The sequence below is a fragment of the Oncorhynchus gorbuscha genome, unplaced genomic scaffold, assembly GCF_021184085.1.
Source record: "Oncorhynchus gorbuscha isolate QuinsamMale2020 ecotype Even-year unplaced genomic scaffold, OgorEven_v1.0 Un_scaffold_1626, whole genome shotgun sequence".
Lineage (NCBI taxonomy): Eukaryota > Metazoa > Chordata > Actinopteri > Salmoniformes > Salmonidae > Oncorhynchus > Oncorhynchus gorbuscha.
Window position 1 is genome coordinate 100,793 of NW_025746352.1, and position 23,918 is coordinate 124,710.

The 23,918-nt window shown below is 43.1% G+C and overlaps 2 protein-coding genes across 2 annotated transcripts; both read right to left on the reverse strand.

Moving 5' to 3' along the window:
* Positions 1 to 1,734: 1,734 nt before the first annotated feature.
* On the reverse strand, positions 1,735 to 6,590 carry LOC124023554 (serum paraoxonase/arylesterase 2-like). The gene is made up of 9 exons (XM_046337935.1): positions 6,407 to 6,590; positions 5,909 to 5,979; positions 5,671 to 5,726; positions 5,396 to 5,564; positions 5,047 to 5,173; positions 4,543 to 4,743; positions 4,028 to 4,109; positions 3,184 to 3,312; positions 1,735 to 2,554 (listed from the first exon to the last, which is right to left on the reverse strand). The coding sequence occupies exons 1-9, from the start codon at positions 6,481 to 6,483 to the stop codon at positions 2,381 to 2,383; spliced, it is 1,086 nt and encodes a 361-aa protein (XP_046193891.1). The 5' UTR covers positions 6,484 to 6,590; the 3' UTR covers positions 1,735 to 2,380.
* Positions 6,591 to 9,169: 2,579 nt separating this feature from the next.
* On the reverse strand, positions 9,170 to 19,568 carry LOC124023555 (casein kinase II subunit alpha-like). Its single transcript, XM_046337936.1, has 12 exons — positions 19,415 to 19,568; positions 19,162 to 19,273; positions 18,934 to 19,035; positions 16,789 to 16,839; positions 16,615 to 16,674; positions 15,708 to 15,791; positions 15,138 to 15,248; positions 14,853 to 14,954; positions 14,347 to 14,447; positions 13,796 to 13,944; positions 10,261 to 10,350; positions 9,170 to 9,481 (listed from the first exon to the last, which is right to left on the reverse strand). The coding sequence occupies exons 1-12, from the start codon at positions 19,513 to 19,515 to the stop codon at positions 9,378 to 9,380; spliced, it is 1,167 nt and encodes a 388-aa protein (XP_046193892.1). The 5' UTR covers positions 19,516 to 19,568; the 3' UTR covers positions 9,170 to 9,377.
* Positions 19,569 to 23,918: the final 4,350 nt, after the last annotated feature.

Below are 23,918 nucleotides of genomic sequence, written 5' to 3' on the forward strand. Positions count from 1 at the left end.
TTCAGACAAATGAGTTGACAACTAAACAACAGTTGAGACTTGCATGCCAAATTAGCAGCCCACATTTAATGTAAAGAAGTTAACACACTTGTGAAGAAAACAATATTCAGTTACATTACAACTGAATCTAGTTCACTTTACAAAGAGGGTAAAAAACATATCAAATACTTGTTTTCCATGTCAAATCAGTGAGATAAACATGACTTTAACCTCTACGCAGGGGTGTAAAGTACTTAAGTAAACATACTTTAAAGTACTACTTAAGTCGTTTTTTGGGGTATCTTTACTATTTATATATATTTTTAAAAACTTTTAACACTACATTCCTAAAGAAAAGAATGTACTTTTTACTCCATAGAGTTTACCTAACACCCAAAAGTTACATTTTGAATGCTTAGCAGGACAGAAAATGACCAATTCATGCACTCATCAAGACAACACATGGTCATCCCTTCTGCCTCTGATTTGATGGACTCACTAAACACAAAAGCATATTTTATAAATTATGCCTGAGTGTTGGAGTGTGCCCCTGGCTATCCATACATTTTAAAAACAAGAAAATGGTGCCGTCTGCTTTGCTTAAAAGAAGGAATTTGAAACGATTTACACTTCTACTTTTTCTTTTGATACTTAAGTATATTTTTACAATTACATTTACTTTGGATACTTAAGTATATTTATAACCAAATACTTTTATACTTTTACTCAAGTAGTATTTTACTGGGAGACTTTTCCTTTTACTTGAGTAACTTTCTATTAAGGTATCTATACTTTTACTCAAGTATGACAATTGGGTACTTTTTCCACCACTGCCTCTATGGGATCGGTCCACCCCACGGGACAGTTGAAATAAAGAGCGCTAATGTGATTAGCATGACGCTGTAAGTGTTGGTCAAACTCTTCAACAGAGGATCAGGTCTATATAATTATCAAACATACATTAGTAATGGAAAGGAAACACAGACTCTTAGTTTAAGTATTAAAATACTCATTTTAGTAATACAATTGTAGGCAGAAGTTGGTACAGAGTACAGTATAGCAGTACATGATAGTTGTCCCCAAGTTCTGCAAAATGTGTAAGACATCCTGCAACTCATAGAGCCTCTCCCAGTCCTCCTTGCATGAGTTTCCCTGGCAACAACATTTTAATAAATCTAACCTCCCTCTGACAGCAGTAACCATCTTATCAGCAATTAAAAGCTCAGAAGTGGGTTTAACCGAAACCGTGTAAGCATCTTCTGATAGGTGGCTGGTTTTATCAGGTCTGTGACAGCCTTGTGTTCTCAGAAAACCAGATAACCACGGTGGGATCCAGACAGGAGGAGTCTGAATGTAGACGCCTTCTGATGTCTGAAGGTCACATCACTCAAAATCAGGTTAACACACACACAGAGGTCTCCTGAAGAGGAGACCTTACAGTGTATCATAACATAATTTATTAACCCTTTAAAAGGTATAAGGCCTTGGTTTAACCCTCTTCATTAGTAACAAGAACATTTCCCAGGACATAGACATGTCTTGTATGGGCAGAAAGCTGAAAGCTTAAATTCTTGTTAATCTAACTGTACTGTCCAATTTACAGTAGCGATTACAGTGAAAAAATACCATGCTATTGTTTGAGGAGAGTGCACAACAACAAAAACATACATTTTTTATTATCATATCATTTTTGTATGTTCTCTATAGTTATGTACTTGTGTCATTTGACCAATTCGGCACATTTGGGCAGACTTGAAACAACATTTTGAACAGTAATGAAACGGTTCATTGGATCAGTCTAAAACTTTGTACATACACGGCTGCCATCTAGTGGCCAAAATCAGAATTGCACATAGACTCCTAATGGTATCAATAATATGCATATCCTTGCTTCAGGACCTGAGCTACAGGCAGTTATATTTTAGGCCCAAGCATTTTTTTAAAGGGTCCTTAACAGTCAGATTATTCTTATCAAGTCATTTCTCCTGTCATTTATCAACTTTTATACAATGTGGCACTTGCAACATTACTATGTATCGTTACAGGTCTTGTTCAGTGCACCAGCGTTATCTTTGACATATCATTTTGTCAACTTTATTGCAAATCTAACTTCCTGTGATTGGACAGAGCGTGCAATGAATCAACTTAAAAATATTTTTTTTACTTGGCAAGTTGAACCCCACAGGCCACGGCAGAATTCAGTATGGCACAACATTGAGGAACTTTCAGCTAGATATACATGTATATTATGCAGAACAGACATCCCTCCCTGTCATATAGAGTAAGGAATCTTGTTAACTCTATTCATTGCATTTCCATCTGCAACATTCAGTATGTTGCACACTTGCACTCTTCCAACCACAACCCACGTTGGAAGCCTGTTTTATACATAGAGCATTGGCTACTGGTCTACCATGGCTAGATCACAGACCAAGGCTTTCTGGTAGATTGTTCCAATGAGAAGCTTTCCTCCGTAGGGAGCTGCTACAGAGGATCCTATGAGCACACTGCCATCATCAGCATAGACCTGGGTCACCACTGGCTTCTCAGAGTGGATGTCTTTAATCTGAATCACCTGTGAAAACAATATCATGAAATGTAGATGTATACCAGACAGTGAGCATTACAGAGAAAGACACCCACGCCAGGTCCAGTCCAAGTCCACCCAAGTTCACTTTTAGTCCACCCCAAGTCCACTCAATGTCCACTCCAAGTCCACTCTTAGTACACTCTAAGACCATTTTAAGTCCACTCAATGTCCACTGCAAATCCACCAAGTCCACTCCAAGCCCAGTCCATGCCCACTCCATGACCACTCCAACTCCACTCTGAGTCCACTCTAAGACCACTTTAAGTCCAGTCCATAGCCACCCCAAGTCCACTCTAAGACCACTTTAAGTCCAGTCCATATTCACTCTAAGTCCACTCTAAGACCACTTTAAGTCCAGTCCATATCCACCCCAAGTCCACTCCAAGACCACTTTAAGTCCAGTCCATATCCACTCTAAGTCCATTGCGCTTGTGTGTTTCCTCTTGTACAGTAGTTGGAATGTACTGTAGTCCAGCAGCTTTTACCTATAGCATAGTAGAGGCGTGAACATGTGAAAACAATGTTGGTGTATAGTACAGAGATACACTGCTGGTATATGATCCAGAAAGCAGTTCACTCAGGAAGTTTCAATAGCACACGGCAGGTGTACGAACCTCAGATCCAGGAAGATCCTCAGGATCATTTCGAAATAGTTTCCAGCCATTAGGGTGACAACCTATCCACAAGTCGCCAGTCTCAGGGTCAACATAAATGTTGTCAACAAGAGAGCCCACTTCCACGACCTGGTTGACAAAGAATAATATCACGTAAGCTATAAAAATAAAGAGTCACACACTCTATATATATAAACTCCCAGTAATTTATTGGGTAAAACACCTAACGTTTCGGCATCACTGTGCCTTCTTCAGGGCGCCTGAGAGCAGAGGGTGCCTTCTTCAGGGTGCCTGAGAGCAGAGGGTGCCTGAGAGCAGAGGGTGCCTTCTTCAGGGTGCCTTCTTCTGGGTGCCTGAGAGCAGAAGGTGCCTCCTTCAGGGTGCTTGAGAGCAGAGGGTGCCTTCTTCTGGGTGCCTGAGAGCAGAGGGTGCCTTCTTCAGGGTGCCTGAGAGCAGAGGGTGCCTTCTTCAGGGTGCCTGAGAGCAGAGGGTGCCTTCTTCAGGGTGCTTTCTTCAGGACACAGTGAATGCCAAAACGTTGTTTTTTTACCCAATAAATTACTGGGAGTTTATAAATATTCGGTGTGCGATATTTAGACAGTTTATTCGCCGTTAGTCAGCACCTCTACACTAAATAATTTTCTTTGGGTGTGCACCAGCTCATGCTTTTTAAAATAATAATATCATGAAATGAGTTTTAAAGAGCCTATTCTGGATTCAGATACACAAGCAATGGGAGAGAATAAACACATCAGATTTAGGCTTTCAACAGAGCAGCATGTTTCAATAGTCCATTTGACTATTTACCAGGTGTAAAACGAATCTGCCATTCCTTATATTTTACCTTCACTGGGGCCAAACCATTGCTTTCCAGTCGCTCCAAAACATGTATGTTGTGGTCAAATAAGTCAGCCACATATATGTGCCTACATGAAAACATAAATAGTTCTATGTTACATAACATCACATTAGTTACATCAACAGACCTTATCGTGTCAACATGTGATATCCACTCTATAATCAAACACGTAACAGGTTTGACTGCCCATATGGACAGGATTATTGAACTGTGTGTACACAGGACAGTGCTCAAAGCGCTTTGAAATTGTTTGTGTCATGTCATTATTTTTTAAATTGTAATTTTATCAGACACCCTTATACAGAGCGGCTTACAGTAGTGAGTGCATACATTTGAGTACTTTATACTTTAAAAAAAAATGTCATACTGGTCACCAATGGGAATCAAACTCACAACCCTGGCGCCAAGCTCAACTGAGCTACACGGGACTGAACTACACGGGACTGAATACTTGAATAGCGCTATAGAAGTTGAATACATTATTTATATAATTATTGTACCTTTTGTCAGGTGAGATGTTGATGCCATTGGCCATGTAGAATCCCTCAGCCACTACTTTGACCTCTTCAGGGCTGTAATACACAACGTTAGACCAGGGCTGAGCCAGAAGTAACTCCAGAGTATTCAGAGTGCCTCCACTGAAATAGTGATCGTTGGTGGCATAGAAGCTCTCCACTCCCACAGCCACAATGTCATTCACACTAAGAGAAAACCACAGATCAACTTAAAACACTATTTACTCTAAATGGCATATTAAAGAACTGTTGGATGCATAACAACATGACAAAACAAAAATGAGCACTAGTTTGTGCTCAGTTCAAATATCCCTAATTTCTCCAAACTCTCAGTCTTTAGAGTAGCCAAGTTTAGGAGGATAGGCTACATTTCCATATTGTTACCATGTAATTGACACTTTCAGCACTTTTAATATGAAACTCTACCGACAATCTAGGTAACAAACCAAATTGGTTTGAAGCAATGACATGACTTTAGCTCTTGCATACCTGTGAAGGAATTCATGCTTTACGGTTTTCACATAGACAAGGGAGTGGTCCTCCTCAACAAACAGAAAGATCTCCACTTGTGTTTTCTGTTGAGGGTGATTGACCACAAACAGGTATACTGAGTTATCTGGAAAGTGGAGAAAAGACTCAGCTCAATCAATTGATCCGTCTTGTGTTTTTGACAGTTCTCTTTTCACACGAGAGAAGATTGGGAAGAGCAGCAGATGCATTTCAAAACCTGTTTGCGTCCCAAAATGGCACCCTATTCCCCATATAGCGCACTACTAATGACCAGAGCCCTATAGGGAATAGTGTGCCATTTGTGACACAGATTATGGGTTTTATTTACCCGTCTCATCTGTGTATACACTGATTCCATGTGGATTGAAGGAGTCCAGGTCAAAGCCTCTCCCCATGCGGAGCTCCACTGGTTTCATCCTAGAATCTTCACTCATATCAAGGGTGTACATCTTTCCAGGGTCATCTGAATAGGATGGCAATACAGGATCCTTCAAGCCCTAGTAATTCCAATAATATTAAGATTAATATTAGGATATGTTGATAGCCTAATACATTTTTTATGTTGCGTGTTTCATATAGGGCCAAGTCAATGTTGTAACTCACAGTGCTAATAATAGCAAGTCCATTGGGAAGTATTGTGAGGTCCTCTGATCCGTACTCTGTCAGAAATCAGATCACATGTGTTCAGATGTGGCTTTACAGGCAAATAACGTTGTACAGTTACTTCATATAATACCATTGAACATGTGGCATAGAGTTTATGGAAAGGCATGCCTTTTATATCCATGCCAGCACTGTTAAAGTTCCCGATGTCCTGTACATTCATGTGTACTGTACGTACCAAGGCTTTTGATTGGATGGCAGTTTGGGAGGTGGGTTTGGACAAGCTTTCTGGAAGCAAGAGTCCTTTTCCTGCAACATGTAAAATAAGGTTCATAGTTACATCCCTTCAAATGGTTCAAACTCCAGAATAACACTGCAATTTTAACACTGTAGTTATGACTTAGGGCATTTTTATGTGTCTATGTACAAACAATCATAAATATAGCCGAGTCAGCTATCACATTTAGTATAGCCTCAGACTACTGTAACTTGAGCAGTTTATAAGTTCAGAAAAGTGAAAATAACCCAAACCATTATTACTCAGTAATAAAGCACTGGCTAATAAAGGAAAGCTAAATAGAAAAACAGGTTAGTTGGCTTATATTGCTTGCTGTCAACAAAACAGCTTTTTGAGGTTGCTAGCAAAAACACTAAATTGGCTAGCTAGCTACTATAACAGCTAGCATTCAATTTTATTCCAGCTAAAAAAAGCTACAACTACATAAACACAGCCTACCGTAAATTAATAATTCTCTCTCCAAGAAATGCTGATAAAGCAGCAATAAAAAGTGATATGACAACCAGCTTCCCCATTTTGAATAATTAGATAGTAGTAAATTGAGCAACTTCCGAGATAACTTCACATGTTCTGTTGAAGAGCTGCCAGTCTCCGCCCCGCCCGGAGGCGACCCCTGTCTCGCGCAGACACTCACCGAGCGGCAACAATGCAACTGTAGTCGATGATGTTCAAATGTCAAATGTTAACACGAGCAGTGGCGGATGTCAAATGTTGCCACTGAATGTGTGCGATGTGCATTCCAATGTTGTGTATAAACTCTGGATGCCTAACAGGGAGCGCTTTATTGAAGCCATGTTGGTATTCCTTCTCCGTTGTACTTTTTATTTTGGTAGCTATAGAAATGCATGTATTAATGTCAACATTCGTTTGTGACATTTTTATTCTATTCCAGACACCTTCATACATACTTTTAAATAATATTATGTGAGCTAAACATACAAATACAAAATGAAAAATATATTAAAACATTTCCAGTTTTTTTAGTACCATTACTGTCCACACTACAAGAAAAAAAATACATAAATACATGCAATTTTTTCCTTGAAACATTGAATTTAAATACTGTAGAATTACATTCATTCCTATGGAGGACTGCTCCCACTGGGGAGAGCCAATATGGTGGCTTCAAAGCCTCTCAATGGTCAATAGGAGAGGGTCAGCAATCCGGGGCTTAGATAGTACAGTGTATGCACTAATAATGTGATGTCAGTGATATAGTAGACTTTTCCTTGGTACCAGAATATTACCTTACATTATAGGCTATTCAATCAATTACAGATTCTCCCCCCACAACCAATATAACATATTTTAGGACAATTAGTGAATTTTATTTTAAAATCTCAATCTGCACATGAACAGCTGAAATCACTCATAGAACAGAATACAACATATCCTGTTATCAATGCAGTAGTGGAAATCAATAATAATATAGCCTGGTATCAACGCAGTAGGAAGGTGGCGATAGGTCACCATGCAACAATGCTCAATGTATAATACTGTTGTGTGGGAAACATTTTTGGGCTTTTTTCCATGAGACAAATAAAATGCGGAGTAACCCAATTAATTACCCTTTCTTGAACTTGAACACCAAAGTACTCATTCTCAGTTAAATCTGTTTGCAAGTTCCAAACTATTTGATATTTTACAAATTCCATGGCATTAGTGCCAGTGAATTTAAGCTTCAGTGGCGCAGTGGTCTAAGGCACTGCCTCTCAGTGCTAAAGGTGTCACTACAGACCCTGGTTTGATCCCGGGCTGTATCACAACCGGCCGTGATCGAGAGTCCCATAGGGTGGCGCACAATTGGCACTGCGTCATCCGGGTTAGGGGAGGGTTTGGCTGGGGTAGGCAGTCATTGCAAATAAGGATTTGTTCTTAACTGCCTAGCCTAGTTAAATAAAGGTTAAATAAAATAGAAAACATTTGTTGTTTAGACTCCATTACATAATACGTTAGGCTGGGCTAGTTGAAATAAATTCATCTGTCTGTGTTGCTTTTACACCAATCTAACCATGCATATATTTCCCAGGGTTTCAACAGCATCAATGTCTGTACATTTCACAGAAAGAACAGAAAACATACAATGATAAAGGACTATTCATATTTGCCTGTTTAAAATTGTTTATTTATGAAGTCGATTTTTTTGCAAGTGATAAGACTCCTCCCAAAATAAAACAAAAAGTTACAAAATTGCCTATGTATTCAAAATCATGTGTAAGAGACCACATTAAAAAACAAACAAACATGTATTCAGAAGTAAAAGTAACACCAAATTGGCAAACTATTGACCCTGTGATAGTCAGCATTTGGTGCATGCAACCTAACAGTTACTGTAGAGTATCTACAGATGTCCAATCCAAGTACGATAGCTTCTAACAACTTCAAAACACCGGTAACTCCTGCACTTAACAGTAGTGTGTGAGCAACTATCCAGCACTGCCAAGTGGGGGCTACATCAGAGAATCCTGTCTCGTTTTGTGAAGTTGTCTACAGGTTCAGTGTATTGCAACAGCAGGAATCCCCAAACAAACTGTTTCAAGCTAGACTGTATATTTGGGACATACAAAATAAATGTTATTATCCATTCTCTTCATCATCATGTCTACATCGTATGAGAATTCCTAGACCAAATCATCCAGACAGGTGACAAATAAAACATGATGTCAAGTCCAGAACTCAAAATATAACTGAACAGGGAAAAGCAATTTCAACATCTTTTCTCCGTCATTCTTCTCAATGTAATAAAAAGGAAACCCACTGGCCAGGCCAACACATAGTAGAGAGTGGGGTGGGCTGAACCGACCCACGGGCCCACACAAACATAGGTGAGGAGGTCCCATGAGGAGGTGGTGGTTTCAGGGCTGTGCTCCGGCGGCTGATGGGAGGTGGAGGTTTCAGGGCTGTCCCCGGCAGCCGCTGGGAGGTGGAGGTTTCAGGGCTGTGCCCCGGCAGCCGCTGGGAGGAGAGGGGTGGAGGTTTCAGGTCTGTGCCCCGGCCGCTGGGAGGAGGGGGTGGAGGTTTCAGGTCTGTGCCCCGGCCGCTGGGAGGAGGGGGTGGAGGTTTCAGGTCTGTGCCCCGGCAGCCACTGGGAGGAGGGGGTGGAGCTTTCAGGCTGTGCCCCGGCCGCTGGGAGGAGGGGTGGAGCTTTCAGGGCTGTGCCCCGGCAGCCACTGGGAGGAGGTGGAGGTTTCAGGGCTGTGCCCCGGCAGCCGCTGGGATGAGGGGGTGGAGGTTTCAGGGCTGTGCCCGGCAGCCGCTGGGAGGAGGTGGTGGAGATTTCAGGGCTGTGCCCGGCAGCCGCTGGGATGAGGGGGTGGAGGATTCAGGGCTGTGCCCCGGCCGCTGGGAGGAGGGGGTGGAGGTTTCAGGGCTGTGCCCCGGCAGCCACTGGGAGGAGGGGGTGGAGGTTTCAGGGCTGTGCCCCGGCCGCTGGGACTTGTGGGGCCAGAGTGTTGGGGGCAGAGATGACAGGTGATCCAGCGTTGTTAGCCAGTGCCTTTGTGGAGGTGATACCTACAAGAGATAGTGGACACATTCTCACCAATGACTTCTACTGTCAGAACACTTATTGACAGGAAGTGAAAGAAGAGAGCAGTGTGATCTATGGTCAGGAGTAGGGCTGTGGCGGTCACTAAATCAGCCGGTGATTGTCAAGCAAATAACTGTTGGTCTCACGGTAATTGACCGTTAATTAACAAACACATTTAGCATCTTCTGGCTTCCACACATAGCCTTCAGGCCACTGATGCAGATGTTAGGGACATTTACATTGTAAAAAGTCTAATAAATATAGCCTACATCATCACAATAAATCCATGATTTATTTAAGACAGGTCTAAAGCCAGGTAGGCTGGCTGGCATGAAAATGTTGTAAATAAATTGATGTCAGAGTGATTAGAGGGACAATAGAGTGGAGTACCAAGCAGTTAGCAAGTTTGGTAGGCTACTAATGACCAGCAGCAACATTAGAGCTTGGAGAAGTCTAATTACTGTGACTAAACGGTCATGGGGAATTTGACTGCCTTCATGACTCGTGACTGCCAGTAATATGATCACTGCAACAGCCCTAGTCAGGAGTACTCACCATAGATCACAAATAAAACACTGGTGTTGGGAAACCATTCAAACAATATACAAAGTGTAATGATAACAGCACATCTTCCCAGGGAGTGGCACCCTATGCCCTAAATAGTGCACTACTATTGATAGGGCCCAATAGCACCCTATACCCTAAATAGTGCACTACTTTTGACCAAAGCCCAAAGACCAAAATGCAGTGTTGGATGACTTACCTGCCATCATACTGGAAGAGCTGACTGGAGTGGAGCTGGTAACTATTCCTCCAGGAGTGCTGCCCCTTCCCTGATCTTTAACAACGGAGTCTGGCATCAGAGAGAGAGAGAGACAATCAGATATCTTCAAAATCAACACTCATTAACACAATCCGCCGACAGCTATGATAGCAACACAATCCACTGACAGCTATGATAGCAACACTCATTAACACAATCCACTGACAGCTATGATAGCAATATTCATTAACACAATCCACCGACAGCTATGATACCAACACTCATTAACACAATCCACCAACAACTATAATACCAACACTCATTAACACAATCCACCGACAGCTATGATAGCAACACTCATTAACACAATCCACCAACAGCTATGATACCAATACTCATTAACACAATCCACCGACAGCTATGATACCAACACTCATTAACACAATCCACCGACAGCTATGATACCAACACTCATTAACACAATCCACCGACAGCTATGATACCAACACAATCCACCGATACCAACACAATCCACCGACAGCTATAATACCAACACTCATTAACACAATCCACCGACAGCTATGATACCAACACTCATTAACACAATCCACCGACAGCTATGATACCAACACTCATTAACACAATCCACCGACAGCTATGATACCAACACAATCCACCGACAGCTATGATACCAACACAATCCACCGACAGCTATGATACCAACACAATCCACCGACAGCTATGATACCAACACTCATTAACACAATCCACCGACAGCTATGATACCAACACTCATTAACACAATCCACCGACAGCTATGATACCAACACAATCTACCGACAGCTATAATACCAACACAATCCACCGACAGCTATGATACCAACACAATCCACCGACAGCTATAATACCAACACAATCCACCGACAGCTATGATACCAACACAATCCACCGACAGCTATGATAGCAACACTCATTAACACAATCCACCGACAGCTATGATACCAACACAATCCACCGACAGCTATGATAGCAACACTCATTAACACAATCCACCGACAGCTATGATACCAACACAATCCACCAACAACTATGATACCAACACTCATTAACAATCCACCGACAGCTATGATAGCAACCCTCATAAACACAATCCACCAACAGCTATGATAGCAACACTCATTAACACAATCCACCAACAGCTATGATAGCAACACTCATTAACACAATCCACCAACAGCTATGATAGCAACACTCATTAACACAATCCACCAACAGCTATGATAGCAACACTCATTAACACAATCCACCAACAGCTATGATAGCAACACTCATTAACACAATCCACCGACAGCTATGATAGCAACACAATCCACCGACAGCTATGATAGCAACACTCATTAACACAATCCACCGACAGCTATGATAGCAACACTCATTAACACAATCCACCAACAGCTATGATACCAACACTCATTAACACAATCCACCAACAGCTATGATAGCAACACTCATTAACACAATCCACCAACAGCTATGATAGCAACACTCATTAACACAATCCACCAACAGCTATGATAGCAACACTCATTAACACAATCCACCGACAGCTATGATAGCAACACTCATAAACACAATCCACCACCAGCTATGATACCAACACTCATTAACACAATCCACCACCAGCTATGATAGCAACACTCATAAACACAATCCACCACCAGCTATGATACCAACACTCATTAACACAATCCACCACCAGCTATGATAGCAACACTCATAAACACAATCCACCACCAGCTATGATAGCAACACTCATAAACACAATCCACCAACAGCTATGATAGCAACACTCATAAACACAATCCACCAACAGCTATGATAGCAACACTCATTAACACAATCCACCACCAGCTATGATAGCAACACTCATAAACACAATCCACCAACAGCTATGATAGCAACACTCATTAACACAATCCACCAACAGCTATGATACCAACACAATCCACCACCAGCTATGATAGCAACACTCATTAACACAATCCACCAACAGCTATGATACCAACACAATCCACCACCAGCTATGATAGCAACACTCATTAACACAATCCACCAACAGCTATGATACCAACACAATCCACCGACAGCTATGATAGCAACACTCATAAACACAATCCACCACCAGCTATGATACCAACACTCATAAACACAATCCACCACCAGCTATGATAGCAACACTCATAAACACAATCCACCAACAGCTATGATACCAACACAATCCACCACCAGCTATGATAGCAACACTCATTAACACAATCCACCAACAGCTATGATACCAACACAATCCACCACCAGCTATGATAGCAACACTCATTAACACAATCCACCAACAGCTATGATAGCAACACTCATTAACACAATCCACCAACAGCTATGATACCAACACAATCCACCACCAGCTATGATAGCAACACTCATTAACACAATCCACCACCAGCTATGATAGCAACACTCATTAACACAATCCCCCACCAGCTATGATAGCAACACTCATTAACACAATCCACCACCAGCTATGATAGCAACACTCATTAACACAATCCACCACCAGCTATGATAGCAACACTCATTAACACAATCCACCAACAGCTATGATACCAACACTCATTAACACAATCCACCACCAGCTATGATACCAACACTCATTAACACAATCCACCACCAGCTATGATAGCAACACTCATTAACACAATCCACCACCAGCTATGATACCAACACTCATTAACACAATCCACCACCAGCTATGATAGCAACACTCATTAACACAATCCACCACCAGCTATGATACCAACACTCAAACTCTCTGACGTCAAGAACAGACCGGTTATGTCTTCTTTTTTCCCCCCAAAACACTTGAGCGTGTCATCTCTGACCTAGTTCTCCCATGTCACCTGGTTCCTCCGCACATGCCACTTGCTTCCAGTCGAAGCTGGCATCATCTCCAAGACCCTGATGCTTGCCTACGCAGCAGCAAGAGGAACTGTCCTTCCCTACCATCAGGCTTATTTGAAAAGCCTACATCCCAACCCGAGCCCTCCGTTCCACCACCTCTGGTCTATTGGCCCTCCCACCCACACGTTGAGGGAAAGTGTACTTGATATGATTGTGATAGCTTGGTGAGACGACAATACATCTTAAGATGAATGCACTAATTGTAAGTCGCTGTGGATAAGAGCATTGACTAAAGGGCTAAAATGTCAAATGTATACTGTAGTCACATGAACTCCTCTGAAGAAACTGTAAATATCTGTTAAAAAGCCTTCTGCTTCAATGTGTTCAATGGCTGCAAGAGAATCCACTGAATATGAACCTTCTTTTTTTAGCAAGTACTTCAAAAAGAAAAGTGTATTGAGGCATAATTTAGCACCATAATCTTAAGATCAAGCGAGGGTTCTAGCACTTAAACATTCAGTTAGGTGTCTTATGCAGCAGGCCTATATGGAGAAGTCTGAGTGGAGGCGGAGGGGAAACTCACAGAAGTATGGGTGTTCCATGGCCTCCCGGGCCGTGAGGCGAGCGTTGTGGTCGTAACGCAGCAGCTTGTCCAGGAAGTCCAGAGCCTCGGTGCTCACCAGGTGCTGGTTCTCACTGTGCACAAACCTCTCCCACCTCTTACGGGAGTGTCTGGAGAATGGACCAGGAGAGAGAGGTCAATACATAAAATCAATTCAACATTCATTCAGAGTGTAGATTCACAAAGTTCTCTCAATACACTTTTACAAAGACTTTTTGGGGAAAAGGAGACAACAAAAAATGAACAAGTCATATGAATAGATGGAAAGAGACTGGTGGCCAAATGGACCGTACCCATGAGTACTCTGTTGAATTGTCATGTCTGAGGGGCTTTCGCCGTTCAACTCTTTCTGTTAAATGGGTCAATATATTGGGCATTATTAACCTGAATTACTCAAGGCAGGGGTCAGGTAGAAATTGACATTCACATTGAGTATTTGGACCATTTAGTAATACATTCTGAAGCCCAGTTCTGTTGAAGTAATCTGACGATGAAATGTTGGCTATTCTTACCTGCCCAGAATGTCATTAAACCGTGGGTCTAGTTCAATGTTGTACTTGTCGATGTAGTCATACAAGTCCTCTGTGCCGAGGACTTTAGCAATCCGTACGAGCTGTAAAACAGAAACAGAACATTTTACAGGGAAGACAAACTAAAACAAAAGCCTGAGGCCTACATCTGGAATTCAAATGGCAGTCAAGTAAGAGGGCTAGAAGTATGCACTAAATATCAACCATCAGCCTTGTTGTAAAGACTGTCGTCTCATCATGATCAACACATTGTTTGAGGGTTGTTCATCAGCACTGAGAGACTCAATTCTTCTCACCTGATTGTAGACAAACCAAAACACTCAATCAAAATACTTACTTGTAATCCTACAGAAAGTTGCAATTCAACTGGCAGTCAACTAAGAGAGCAACAAGACATCCAGCTCAAATCAGTGCTGTTGTAGTAGAGACTGGTGCACCAGGATTCAATATCAAGACAATGTGATCAGCACCATGAGAGACAATTCTACCTGGTCGTAGTTGTCGTGTCCATGGAAGAAAGGCTCCTTCCTGAAGATCATGCTGGCCAACATACAGCCCAAACTCCACATGTCTAAACTGTAGTCATACATCTGAAATAAAGAGAGAGGGGGGGTGAGCGCTGTGCTTAAAACATCAATGACTACATTACTGTACCAACTTACACCTACATTATTATAACTACATTAACAACATGCTACTGTAGATGTGGCCAACTAGACTAGTCAGTTTCATGTTTATAACTAGTCTTGTCAGACTGTATTGAGTGGTCTCACCTGGTAGTCTACCAGCAGCTCAGGTCCTTTGAAGTAGCGCGAGGCCACTCTCACATTGTACTCCTGGTTAGGGTGGTAGAACTCTGCCAAGCCCCAGTCGATCAGGCGGAGCTACAAGAGAATAGTCATTATTGCTTGTGTTTTTATTTTATTTAAAAAATATTATTTTTTTAACCTTTATTTTACTAGGCAAGTCAGTTAAGAACAAATTCTTATTTTCAATGACGGCCTAGGAACAGTGGGTAAACTGCCTGTTCAGGGGCAGAACGACAGACTTTGTACCTTGTCGGCTCGGGGATTTGAACTTGCAACCTTTCGGTTACTAGTCCAATGCTCTAACCACTAGGCTACCCTGCTTAATAATAAGTTCTCATCCCTAATTCTGAGTTCTAGTTCTATGATAATAACACTATTAATACACAGGTCTTATTTAGAGCTTTTCTAAAAACCCAAAGACACTTTACAATAAGCAACAATAAGGAAACAAAAACATCTAACAAAGTGGGCTGGTTAATTATGGTAGTGATCCAAGCTATAGTAACAGAATGAATGAAGAGCCTGAATCCATACCTTTCTGTGTTCATGATCAATCATCACATTGTGTGGCTTGACATCTCTGTGCATGATCCCCATACTGTGACAGTAGTCAAGGGCCTGAGAAGAAACAATTAGGTCATGGTTTAAGCTAACAGTAGTCTAAATGCCAGATGTATCATTGGGATCTGAGATTTGATTGGATTTATTAGGATCCCCATTAGTCGACGTCAATGGAGACAATTAGTCTTACTGGGTCCGACATAACAGACATTACAGACAAAATACATATATTTAAAAACATTTACATGTAGTGTGAGTGCATCTATCAGTTACACATACATGTCAGTACATACACACAACAAGTAGGTCACATGTCAGTACATACACACAACAAGTAGGTCACATGTCAGTACATACACACAACAAGTAGGTCACATGTCAGTACATACACACAACAAGTAGGTCACATGTCAGTACATACACACAACAAGTAGGTCACATGTCAGTACATACACACAACAAGTAGGTCACATGTCAGTACATACACACAACAAGTAGGTCATGTCAGTACATACACACAACAAGTAGATCACATGTCAGTACATACACACAACAAGTAGGTCACATGTCAGTACATACACACAACAAGTAGGTCACATGTCAGTACATACACACAACAAGTAGGTCACATGTCAGTACATACACACAACAAGTAGATCACATGTCAGTACATACACACAACAAGTAGGTCACATGTCAGTACATACACACAACAAGTAGGTCACATGTCAGTACATACACACAACAAGTAGGTCACATGTCAGTACATACACACAACAAGTAGGTCACATGTCAGTACATACACACAACAAGTAGGTCACATGGGGGAGAGGCGTTGTGCAGTGAGGTGTTTTATGTGTTTTTTGAAACCATCCCTTACCTTCAAGATTTCAAACATGTAGAATCGTATGTCGAAGTCTGATAAAGTTTGATACAGTTGCTGAAATACAGAGAATTTTTTTAAAGTATCAAAATGAGATGGCTGGACATTGGTTCAGAGTGTAAGGATTATTAGAATTCTGTACAGACAGATGAACATGGTCTCTCTCCTCACCTTGAAATCAGTGTTGTTGACATGCTCAAAAACCAGCGCGGGAGTTCGAGACTGAGAAGACATAAGAAAAGGCATGAGGAACTACAATAACTACAATCATTCACTCAACCAGAACACACAAAAAATACATTTGAAAAAAAGAAGAAGAATCAGGATGGTAAAACGTTTTCAATGTAAACTCAAATGATTCAAACCAGGTATAAAGTAGAAGTTGGTAGAGCATTTTAAAATAAGATCATCTTTGACAACTAACGGGACCACCAAAATAAAATGTATGCACACATGACTGAATAATTTGTTTGATTTGCTAAATGGCATATATTATTATTATATTATTATTATATATTTTAAAATAAGATCATCTTTGACAACTAACAACCACCAAAATAAAAACTAGACAGTCAGGGAGAATAATTTGTTTGTTTTTTAAATTACATGGCATTGATTTTATTATAATGTTTGAGTCTCTCAGATAGCATAAGAACAAGGCATAAGCCATGGCAAAATGTGTTGAATTGCAGGAAATGTGCTTTAAAACTGCAATTGTTCTCTCCGCCCAATGACACAATAGGTAGAATTGCAGGAAATTAGCTTTAAAACTAGTGATGCACCGATATGACATTTTTGGCCGATATCCGATATTTTCCTCGTCAAAAAAACCCCCAATACCGATAACCGATATTTAAAATTTTAGCGGCCTTTTAAGCATTCTAGTACAGTTAAATAGTTAAAACACACACATGGACGCAGTGTTGTCATTCGTTTCATTCTCAACCAGGATTTCTTTGGAACCCCTTTTTTGTCTTTGCGTGTCAATTAAGCTTGTTGACCAATCAGGACCTGAATATGACTGCACGTCAAATAATAATTTAACGCGTTCATTAATTATTTCGTGTCACAAGGGATTCATCAATACGTATGCTATGATGCTGGTAAAGTTGTCTCGCGCACCTATGGTGCTGGTCATGAAAAAAAAGATAGCTAGCTCATGGATGCAAACAATGTAATTTTTTCCCAAAAACTTAGCAAAACGACATCATGTTTCACTATATAGCTACGTGTCATCATCTAAAATAAGAACTGTCTGATAAATTAGGGTTATTTGATTAATGGTGGTCAGACCCATCTATGTGAAGCTAGCCACAATAAGGATTAGCCACACTAGTGAACTTTGTGGTTAGCCTTCAAAATAAAAGTATGGCATAATTATATTTGTATTCATTTGCATCACAGTCAATGACATACTTTTATTTTGAAAGGCAAAGCTCAAATTCCACTATTGTGCCTAATCCGTATTGTGGCTAGCTTCACAACACATAAGCCGCTCCGGTCAAGCCTCACTAGCCAGATGAAGCTAGCTGGCTGCTCCGGTAGGGAAACATCTGAAAAATAGAGCAATTGGTAGTGTGTACCGGGGCTCGACCAGTCGCCGAAAGCCAATATCACCCACGACAGAGAACAGTTGGATTGTCAAGGGCAATTCATTCCATTATCTTGGCTTTAATGGATTTTGCATTTGAGTTGTCTCGCTGAAATGGTCTTACTCTTTCATCTGACCGCTCGACTTGTTGACTGCTCGATACACACAGCAGACATTGTGGGCTAGGTTAGGAATGCTGTGTTGCACGTGTAGCGCTACATTTTACGTGGCGTCATTAAGTCATGTACCTACGTTATATAGGTATGCACGTCATGTACCTACGTTATATAGGTATGCACGTCATGTACCTACGTTATATAGGTATGCACGTCAGCTTTGACACCGGTTTTTAACATCTGCTTTAATCTAGACATCGGGCCGATACCAGCGTTGGCATTTTTAGCTAATATTGGCCGATTCCGATATGTTCACTGATATCTCGTGCATCCCCATTTAAAACAGCAACATTTTGTCTCTGCGGCTAAGAGGGCCTCTAAAACGGCCCCATTGGCCACTCCCCGCTAACTTTGCCACAGCTGCTGAAAAAAATCCTAGGGTAAACTCTGGATGGAGGTAGCTGAATATGAACCACATTGTTTCTGCTTAGTGATTGAGCAACAGTCATTGAAAAAAAAAGGCACACAAAAAACAAGCATGTGGTTGTGTTACGATTTACACTTTACTAGGACAGACTTATAGAAATTAGGATCATGAGCTCCACTCACCACAGGATCCTTGACGATATCTAAAAGTGAGATGATGTTGGGACCGCCTCGCAAGTTTTCTAGAATCTTGATTTCTCTCTTGATTTTCTTCTTTTTGACTGGCTATCGACAAACATAACCAAATACCATCAGGACTTCATACAGTACGTCTCTTTGGCGAGGAGCGAAATTTGAGTCAGGGGATAAAATGCCAATACTAAAATCAATTATAATTAATATGGTACCAACCTTGAGAATTTTGACAACAACCTTCTCATTGTTGGTGATATTTATGGCTTCAAACACCTCACTGTATTTGCCTCGTCCTAGTTTGCGCACCAGCTGGTAGTCATCTTGGTTCCTACATAGTGAAGAGAATTGGCAAGCAATGTGATGGCGTGACAATTTCAGCTAGGTAACACCAACTAGAATCTAACACACATATCAGAACATGCAACAGAAAACAATGTGTTCAGCTTTGAACCACACACGCACTACGTACCCCCATTCCACCACATGGGACTCGTAGTCCCAGTACTCCCGAGGCCTCTGTGTGTTTACATCAGGGTAAACTCGAGAGCGGCTTGGGACAGAGCCGGACATATTATACACAGGATGTTCTCTGGATCACCTGGGACATAGAAAATAGACACACCTATTATAATAAAAACAAACATGATGTGGTGTATGTGAGTCCACATCGCACTTTAATGTCATATTTTGCACCCCCCCCCCCCCCCAGAAGTACAAACAAAAACAAACTTTTACAGCTTTTTACAGTAGTTACAGTAGTACTTACATTATAAATTGTGTTTTATTCATAACAATTATATAACATGGGCTTTTAAACCCACCCCTCAGCTACTTTCAGTCCATCCCACCTATCTCCCTAACCCCTCAGCTACTTTCAGTCCATCCCACCTATCTCCCTAACCCCTCAGCTACGTTCAGTCCATCCCACCTATCTCCCTAACCACTCAGCTACTTTCAGTCCATCCCACCTATCTCCCTAACCCCTCAGCTACTTTCAGTCCATCCCACCTATCTCCCTAACCCCACCCCTCAGCTACTTTCAGTCCATCCCACCTATCTCCCTAACCCCACCCCTCAGCTACTTTCAGTCCATCCCACCTATATCTCCCTAATCTCACCCCTCCGGTACTCTCAGTTCATCCCGCCTATCTCCCTAACCCCACAGCTACTCTCAGTCCATCCCAACTATCTCCCTAACCCCACCCCTCAGCTACTCTCGGTCCATCCCACCTATATCTCCCTAATCCCATCCCTCCGGTACTCTCCGTGCATCCCGCCTATCTCCCTAACCCCCGCTACTCTCAGTTCATCCCACCTATCTCCCTAACCCCACCCCTCAGCTACTTTCAGTCCATCCCACCTATCTCCCTAATCCCATCCCTCCGGTACTCTCAGTTCATCCCGCCTATCTCCCTAACCCCCGCTACTCTCAGTCCATCCCACCTATCTCCCTAACCCCACCCCTCAGCTACTCTCAGTCCATCCCACCTATATCCCTAACCCCACCCCTCAGCTACTCTCAGTCCATCCCACCTATCTCCCTAACCCCACAGCTACTCTCAGTCCATCCCACCTATATCTCCCTAATCTCACCCCTCCGGTACTCTCAGTTCATCTCGCCTATCTCCCTAATCCCCGCTACTCTCAGTCCATCCCACCTATCTCCCTAACCCCACCCCTCAGCTACTTTCAGTCCATCCCACCTATCTCCCTAACCCCACCCCTCAGCTACTTTCAGTCCATCCCACCTACTCGCTCCAACCGGTTCCGGTTGGAGCGAGTGGTCGCATCTGCACTTCGCTCCCGCGGGTAGTATAACTTTTTCATTATATTTCATTATAGCACAACGGTTTGATTTGTCTAATCTTAGCAATTTCTTCTCAGCTAGCTACATAGCCGTCTTTGTATCAAAGATAATTGCGTAATTATCGTATTTCGCCGTCCTAACGTAGTCTTCACTAGCCAGCTAGCTAACGTCCACTGATTAGCTGCACTGGAGAAACTATTACACTCAACTGAACGACTTGATTAGTGTAGTGTTAGCTAGCTACATAGCTGTCTTTGCTGTCTTCGTATCATCGTATCCAAGTTAATTGTGTTGTTTAGGTTTAGAGTGTGTAGTCTTAGAGTGATTATCTTAATTTACCGAGGTTAGCTAGCCAGCTATTTGTCGTCCTTAACGTAGGTGACTCTGCTAGCTAGCCAACGTCTTCTGTATAGAACTCAACAACCCGGTCGCATTCACAGGTAGTATCACATTTTCACTTCATTTCATTACAGTACAACGGTTTGACTTGTTTGATCGTAGCTAGCTACATAGCTAGCTACATAGCCGTCTTTGTATCAAAGATAATTGTGTAGTCTAGAGCGATTTTCTAGGTTCGCTAGCCAGCTATTGTCGTTCTTTTAACGCAACGTAACGTAAACAACACTGCTAGCTAGCCCCCGAATAGCAACACTGCAGAAACTATTACACTCAACGGAACGACTTGATTAGTGTAGTGTCAACAACGCACCCACTGCCAGCTGGCCTACTTCAGCAGTACTGTATCATTTTAATCATTTTAGTCAATAAGATTCTTGCTACGTAGCTTAACTTTCTGAACATTCGAGACGTGTAGTCCACTTGTCATTCCAATCTCCTTTGCATTAGCGTAGCCTCTTCTGTAGCCTGTCAACTATGTGTCTGTTTATCCCTGTTCTCTCCTCTCTGCACAGACCATACAAACGCTCCACACCGCGTGGCCGCGGCCACCCTACTCTGGTGGTCCCAGCGCACGACCCACGTGGAGTTCCAGGTCTCCGGTAGCCTCTGGAACTGCCAATCTGCGGTCAACAAGGCAGAGTTCATCTCAGCCTATGCCTCCCTCCAGTCCCTCGACTTCTTGGCACTGACGGAAACATGGATCACCACAGACAACACTGCTACTCCTACTGCTCTCTCTTCGTCCGCCCACGTGTTCTCGCACACCCCGAGAGCGTCTGGTCAGCGGGGTGGTGGCACCGGGATCCTCATCTCTCCCAATTGGTCATTCTCTCTTTCTCCCCTTACCCATCTGTCTATCGCCTCCTTTGAATTCCATGCTGTCACAGTTACTAGCCCTTTCAAGCTTAACATCCTTATCATTTATCGCCCTCCAGGTTCCTCGGAGAGTTCATCAATGAGCTTGATGCCTTGATAAGCTCCTTTCCTGAGGACGGCTCACCTCTCACAGTTCTGGGCGACTTTAACCTCCCCACGTCTACCTTTGACTCTTTCCTCTCTGCCTCCTTCTTTCCACTCCTCTCCTCTTTTGACCTCACCCTCTCACCTTCCCCCCTACTCACAAGGCAGGCAATACGCTCGACCTCATCTTTACTAGATGCTGTTCTTCCACTAACCTCATTGCAACTCCCCTCCAAGTCTCCGACCACTGCCTTGTATCCTTTTCCTTCTCGCTCTCATCCAACACCTCCCACACTGCCCCTACTCGGATGGTATCGCGCCGTCCCAACCTTCGCTCTCTCTCCCCCGCTACTCTCTCCTCTTCCATCCTATCATCTCTTCCCTCCGCTCAAACCTTCTCCCACCTATCTCCTGATTCTGCCTCCTCAACCCTCCTCTCCTCCCTCTCTGCATCCCTTGACTCTCTATGTCCCCTATCCTCCAGGCCGGCTCGGTCCTCCCCTCCCGCTCCGTGGCTCGATGACTCATTGCGAGCTCACAGAACAGGGCTCCGGGCAGCCGAGCGGAAATGGAGGAAAACTTGCCTCCCTGCGGACCTGGCATCCTTTCACTCCCTCCTCTCTACATATTCCTCCTCTGTCTCTGCTGTTAAAACAACTTTCTACCACGCTAAATTCCAAGCATCTGCCTCTAACCCTAGGAAGCTCTTTGCCACCTTCTCCTCCCTCCTGAATCCTCCCCCCCCCCCCTCCCCTCTCTGCAGATGACTTCGTCAACCATTTCGAAAAGAAGGTCGACGACATCCGATCCTCGTTTGCTAAGTCAAACGACACCGCTGGTTCTGCTCACACTGCCCTACCCTGTGCTCTGACCTCTTTCTCCCCTCTCTCTCCAGATGAAATCTCGCGTCTTGTGACGGCCGGCCGCCCAACAACCTGCCCGCTTGACCCTATCCCCTCCTCTCTTCTCCAGACCATTTCCGGAGACCTTCTCCCTTACCTCACCTCGCTCATCAACTCATCCCTGACCGCTGGCTACGTCCCTTCCGTCTTCAAGAGAGCGAGAGTTGCACCCTTCTGAAAAAACCTACACTCGATCCCTCCGATGTCAACAATTACAGACCAGTATCCCTTCTTTCTTTTCTCTCCAAAACTCTTGAACATGCCGTCCTTGGCCAGCTCTCCCGCTATCTCTCTCTGAATGACCTTCTTGATCCAAATCAGTCAGGTTTCAAGACTAGTCATTCAACTGAGACTGCTCTCCTCTGTATCACGGAGGCGCTCCGCACTGCTAAAGCTAACTCTCTCTCCTCTGCTCATCCTTCTAGATCTATCGGCTGCCTTCGATACTGTGAACCATCAGATCCTCCTCTCCACCCTCTCCGAGTTGGGCATCTCCGGCGCGGCCCACGCTTGGATTGCGTCCTACCTGACAGGTCGCTCCTACCAGGTGGCGTGGCGAGAATCTGTCTCCTCACCACGCGCTCTCACCACTGGTGTCCCCCAGGGCTCTGTTCTTGGCCCTCTCCTATTCTCGCTATACACCAAGTCACTTGGCTCTGTCATAACCTCACATGGTCTCTCTTATCATTGCTATGCAGACGACACACAATTAATCTTCTCCTTTCCCCCTTCTGATGACCAGGTGGCGAATCGCATCTCTGCATGTCTGGCAGACATATCAGTGTGGATGACGGATCACCACCTCAAGCTGAACCTCGGCAAGACGGAGCTGCTCTTCCTCCCGGGAGGGACTGCCCGTTCCATGATCTCGCCATCACGGTTGACAACTCCATTGTGTCCTCCTC